Source organism: Myiozetetes cayanensis, unplaced genomic scaffold, assembly GCF_022539395.1.
Source record: "Myiozetetes cayanensis isolate MyiCay16 unplaced genomic scaffold, myiCay2020 scf4, whole genome shotgun sequence".
In the NCBI taxonomy this organism is placed as follows: domain Eukaryota; kingdom Metazoa; phylum Chordata; class Aves; order Passeriformes; family Tyrannidae; genus Myiozetetes; species Myiozetetes cayanensis.
In genome coordinates, this window is record NW_026087631.1 from 51,142,967 (window position 1) to 51,148,966 (window position 6,000).

At 45.0% G+C, this 6,000-nt stretch overlaps 1 protein-coding gene across 2 annotated transcripts in view; it reads right to left on the minus strand.

The window, feature by feature from the left end:
- PDE8B (phosphodiesterase 8B) overlaps positions 1-5,642 on the minus strand; it is a 74,669-nt gene extending 69,027 nt beyond the window's left edge. For both annotated transcript variants that reach the window (XM_050328757.1, XM_050328756.1), the window contains exon 1: positions 5,331-5,642. In XM_050328757.1, coding sequence (XP_050184714.1) covers positions 5,331-5,642 — 312 coding nt within the window. The remainder of the gene's footprint in view (positions 1-5,330) is intronic.
- Positions 5,643-6,000: the final 358 nt, after the last annotated feature.

A 6,000-nucleotide genomic window follows, 5' to 3' on the forward strand; every position in this document is an offset into this window, starting at 1 on the left:
TAACTACAGGGTTTGCTGAAGTTTACCTGAATCATTTGAAGGAGGAATGGAAAGGTCAGATAAAGAACAGTAAATCTTTACAAAATTCCTTTTAGTGTATTCATTTAAGATGTCTGGGCTTAGTCATAGAAGAGCACTTCTATACTATCAATATCCTTTATGGTAAGAGCTATTCATGCCAGCACCTCTTAGAGAACATCTAGTCTAAATTAACAAGGCTCTGCATCGTAGCATATTTCAATACTTTTTGGCCTCCACAATCTTTTCTGTTTGAACTATGTTCAAGGGCTGTCTTGTCTGATATGTTTTACATGCTACAAAACTTACTAGCAGACAGTTAAACAGTAGTACGTTTCAAACAAAACAAGAAGTACGGTGCTTTTTCTTACACATGATCCTGCTTTAAAGAGAAGAACTATCCTCAAAATCAAGGCAATGCTTACAGCTGCATTTCTCCAGGACCCATGGACCTGATACAACTGTCTCAGTATCTGGATTTCCCAGTGTTTTCCAGTTTGTATTTGGCAGCTGCATTCTTTTACATAATCTCCCATATTTAGGAAAAAAAAGTAAAAGCTTGGTTCTTGACATTTTGAGAAGGATGCACCCACTCCAACACTTCCACCTTGGAACTTAACACAGATCAATGTTGGTAAGAGATACTGTCCCATATATTTTTTCTTAATTCCGAGCTTTGCGTCTAATAAACATTTTGCTATAGAAAAGCCTGAAAACTGTCAAAACCTGCTCCTATTATGACTCATGAAGGGAGGTTCATAAACAGACCTTCCTCTTCCACAAAGAACACAGCATAAGAAAATCCAAACCATTACTCCTGCTGTTCTTGTAATTTCAAGAAGAAAAATACGATCAAGTAATCAATAGAAGACTGCAGACGGTTTTGGGTTTTTTTCCATCTAGCTTACATGTTAGCAACAAGAGCTTTAAAATTTGTCTGTTGTTGTAGTCTTTAAAGTTTGGTTAATGCTGATGTCTCAAGTGTTCAAGAAAAGACAATATATTCACACACGTCTGCTTAAGATTTGGCTATAATTAAAAGATGTACTTGTAAACAAAGATAGGGTAAACTTTTTTTACCTTTTTAAATCTCCAAGGAAGTGCCCAAGACACTGTTCATTCCTTGCTAAACAACTGGTTCTGTTGCACTTCAGAGCAATGGGTCAATCAGCCTTCACACAGTCAGCATCTTTCCATGTTCAAAGCTATGCTTCAGCGATGTAAGCTAAATGCCTTGTATCCTTACATAAAGCTGATCTAAGGTTTGAGATATTAATACTCTTTGTTTTGATACTGTTTGGTTTTATTAAGGAAGGAACATGGGCAAGGAATGTCTGTTTTTTAATCGGGCACTTCTGACCAAGTACCTTGGTAACACAGAGTATGGTTGGGCACCAGAACCTGTCAGTCCTTTTTCAAATCTGGGTGCAGATGCATCTTCTAATACTTAACAAATCTAGTTGAGATCTTTGGCAGCAAGCTTTAGATATTAGTTACCAAGCTTTCAATTCACAAAGAATTCAATTCACATACACACACCAGAACTGCTGAATGGTTACTCCTAACCAGTGTGAGCAGGATGGGACCAACACATCTCAAGGCTCTGAAAGCTCAGAACTTGTCATTAAGGAAAGGAAATATTTCCCTTTGTTTTACAAAGACCCTTGTCTTTGTAACACTGATCTCACCCCAAACAAATACAGATCAGATAGACTTTGAAAGTAAGTTTTAGGTAAATCATATATTCTAAGTGATGTGGGATCATTTTGTGGTGGTTGGTTTTGTTTGTTTGTTTGTTTGGCTTGGTTTTGGTTTGGGGTTCTTTTCATTTTTTAATTTAAATTGAAAAAGGTTGAAATTGTTGCGGGTAGATATATTTTAATGCCTGTTTCATATTACGGTGTGGATTAATTTTAAAACATCATTTGAAGACAGGGTCAAATGTAAATAATGCAATACTTGATTGTGTAAGCAATTAAAGATCAGTTTAGAACACAAAACACCAAGCAGCATGGTTTAAGTGGGTTAAACAGCTAAACAAATGGAAAATTATATTAATATATAATAGTGGTCACAGTCATTTGACCATTGTTTTGTCCCCTAAACAGAGTTAGATGAGATTTTGTGGTGCTTTAACCCCAGAGAGCAACTGAGCCTCAGGCAGCTGTCATTCACTCTACCACCAGCAGGATATGGAGAGAATCTGAAGAGGAAAAGAGTAAAAGTGAAAAAACTCATTAACTGAGACACAGACACTTTAACAAGCAAAGCAAAAGACACATGTCAGCAAAGCAAAACAAGGAGTTAATTAAGTAATTGCTTCCCATGGGCAGGCAGGTGCAGACATCTTCAGGACAGAAGGACCCCATCACATGTAATGGTGATTTGGGAAAACAAATGCCATCACTCCAAACATCCTTCTCTTCCTGCTTCTTCTCCCACTTTACATACTGAGCATGACACCACATGGTATGGAATATCAAATATGGCTAATATATGCAACTAAGTAATACAGCAGATAAAATCATGTAGTACTGCTAGACACTCCTTCTTAGCAAAAGAAATATTTTCTTTCATTTTGAACTTCTATGGAAATAAATATTGTTATCATATACTACTGGGGAAATGTATTTCCACACTTTTCCACTTCTCATAGCTCATCAGGTATCATGTACAATTTTGCCTTTATGATAGTTCTGTAATAGTCCAACCTTGCTTTAGTCAGACAAAGGCTGAAGTATGATATTAAACTGTATGAAAATGTGTCAAGATTGGCAGTAAGAATGGAGGCTCTAATTCAACTTAAAAAATTGTATAAAAAATTTACATATCCTAATTCTTATAAGAATGAGAATATTTCTACTATATAATTGAAACAGTTTTTCAATAACTTAAAAAAACCCACAACAAACCCCCAAAATCCTAACAAACCCGTAATTAGTAAAAAGAACTGAAACTACAGAAAATAATTACAGAATCACAGAGTCATTTAGGTTTGAAAAGATGTCCAAAATCATTGAGCCCAACCTTTGACCAATCACCACCTTGTCAACTAGACCATGGCAGTAAGTGCCACAGCCAGTTGTTTCTTGAACACCTCCAGGGATAGTGACTCCACCACCTCCCTGGGCAGCCCATTCCAATGCTTGACAATACTTTCCATGAAGAAATTCTTCCTGATATTCAACCCAAACCACACCTGGTGAAACTTGAGGCCATTTCCTCTCATCCTGTCACCTGAAAAGGCTGACTTCCACCTGGCTACATCCTCCTTTCAGGTAATTGTAGAGAGCAATAAGATCTCTCCTGAGCATCCTTTTCTCCAGGAGAAACATGCCCAGCTTCCTCAGCTATTCCTCATAGGATTTATGCTTCAGACCCTTGAACAGCTCTGTTGCCCTTCTCTAGACTTGCTGCAGCTCCTCAATGACTTTCCTGTAGTGAGGGGCCCTGAACTGGTCCCTGATTTGATGTACATCGTCACCAGTGCCAAGTACAGAAGGATGATTCCTTCCCTGAACCTGCTGGCCACACTATTGCTGACACAGGCCAGGATGTCATCGGCCTTCTTGGCCACCTGGACACACTACCGGCTTGTGTTCACATGCTGTTGACCAGCACTCTCATGCTTTCCCCCTCTCCCCACCCCCAGTCCTTTTTCTCTTGGCAGCTTTCCAGACACTCTGTCCCAGCCTGTAGTGCTGCCTGGGGTTGTTGTGACCCAAGGGCAAGACCCAGACAGTACTTGGCCTTGTTGAACCAACAAGATTACAGTGCCAATGACAAAGTTCAAAAACATCTGAAATATTTTCAGTTTTAATAACCAGAAAGTTGACAAATATATTTGTTTATAAGAGCACAGGATGTAACAGCAAATCATAAATCATTATTAAGAACTGAATTACTACTTTAACTTTTTTTTTTCAAATCTCAACTTAATCGTGAAAGTATTTCTACTTTGTTCTCCTCTACATTAAAAAAGAAATTTTATTTTGTGTTAAGTATTCCACTCTGAAATGCAAAAAACCCCCAAAACCAAAATCCCTGAGTCCAAGAAACACAATTGTTTTATTCCAGTTGTTCTTGAACTTTGTCCCTATCACTGATGATGCAGCTTCTTCTGACTGAATGAAATGGTCAATGTGACTGCAGACAATTCTGCAAGTTTCTCAACATTTGAATAAACAAACTAACAATGGATTGTGGGGGTGTTCCAGGGTGGGTTTTTGTGATCTATCTCACTTACATTTTCCTAAAGGTGATCTCTGGATTTTTTTAAATTACAAAGAAAGAAAACTTTTTAATTTCTTCATTACCTTCTAACAAAGTACTTCAATCCGTTTAAGACCATGGAATTAATTTGTGACATGATATCCTGCTTTATAACAGAAGAGAAATCTAAGGTGCAGCTAGGATCGTGACACCATTTTTTATCAATAATAAGCTTGGAAGAGGGCAACTAAGCAAAACCTAATTTCTAGAAAGCTTTCAGAGAAGTCAATGAAAAACCTACTCTGATTGGGGGGGGGGGGCAAGGAAAAGGAAAAGAAAACCCAGCACAATCATCTCTTTTTAAGTCCTAAACTTAAGTGAAGACGGTCGCAGTAGTGCACCTGCTTGGTAGGCACTGAGAGGGAGACCCAAGCCTTCCAGATATCCTACAGAAACAGATCCTGTTGCCCCTCCGAGAGCATCCCCACAGCCCTACACCAGCAAGGTGAACTTGCATACGCGTGCAAATCACAGTGGTTCTGTTCTCAGCCGAACATCCACGCCTCGCAGCAACACTTCATTCTAACCAGACACGGGGGGCAGAAAAAGGGATAAAGTAAACCTAGCCGCAAGTACGGGCTCGTTGCACTTGAGAATTATGAGGGGAGAGATTTTATTCCGCCTCTCTCAGAGGCGCCCATTCTCTGCTATCAGTCACAGAGGTTGAAACGAACCCTTTCTCCGCTCGTGGGGTGTCCAGGACCGATCCCAGCACAGGGTGCCCGGGAGCCGCACCAACGCAAGGATCAGCGGGGCAGGGAGAGGTGGAGGGAGCCTGAGGGGCCCGGCGGCCGCTACTCCCCACTGGGCGAGCTCCAGGCGTGGCTGCCCCCCCAGCAGTGCCAGCCCGGCCCGGCCCGACCGCCGCAGCTGCGGTGAGTCAGTGGGCACCAGGGCACAGCTCCCGGCAGCTGCATCCCGCCCGCCGAGCATCCTTCACTGGGGGAGGCGCCGGCTCCGCGCACTGTCCTCCCTCTGCCGCGGCCGGCGGGACCCAGACCGGCCCCGCCGGAGACCCCTCTGGAGCAGCCACCGCTTACCTTGACGCTGGAGCTGCTGGTCTGGGTCTCCGCCTCGACGCTGCAGCAGTGGGGCGTCCTGGACCGGGTGGAGGCACCGCCGGACTCCCTACGCTCCTTGCGGCGGGGAGCGGCGGAGGGCGGCGGCTGCCGGCTCTGGTAAGCGAGGACGGAGGGTATGGAGTCGGCCGCGTCTGTCTTGACGAAGAGGCCGTGCAGGGTGGCGGTGCCCTGCGAGATGGTGGTGGTCTGGTGGGGGGAGTTGGACTCCTCCGAGTCCCGGCAGTAAATCACACCGCTATGCGAGACGTGGATGCTGGGGGCGCAGCCCATGCCTTCCCTTCCCCACCCACACCCGCCCCGCTGCACCGCCGGCCCGCTCCGGTCCGCTCCGCTCGCACCTGCCGCCCGCCCGCCCGGGTGCAGGGCCCCCGCCCCTGCGCGCGCGCACGCGCCGCCCGCACCGGCGCCTCCCCCGCCGGCGCTGCCCCGGCCGCTCCCGCCCCTCCGGCGCCTCCCCGACACCCCCGCCCGGCTCTCCCGCGCCGTCTCCGGGGACCCCAGACCCGCTAAGCCCCTTCCCCTCCTCGTCAGCGTCTTACGAAGCGCCTGCGGCCACCGGGTCTGCACCCAGCCGGGAGGGAGGAGGAGGGGAGGAGGAGGAGAAGTAGAAGGAGGAGGAGAAGCATCA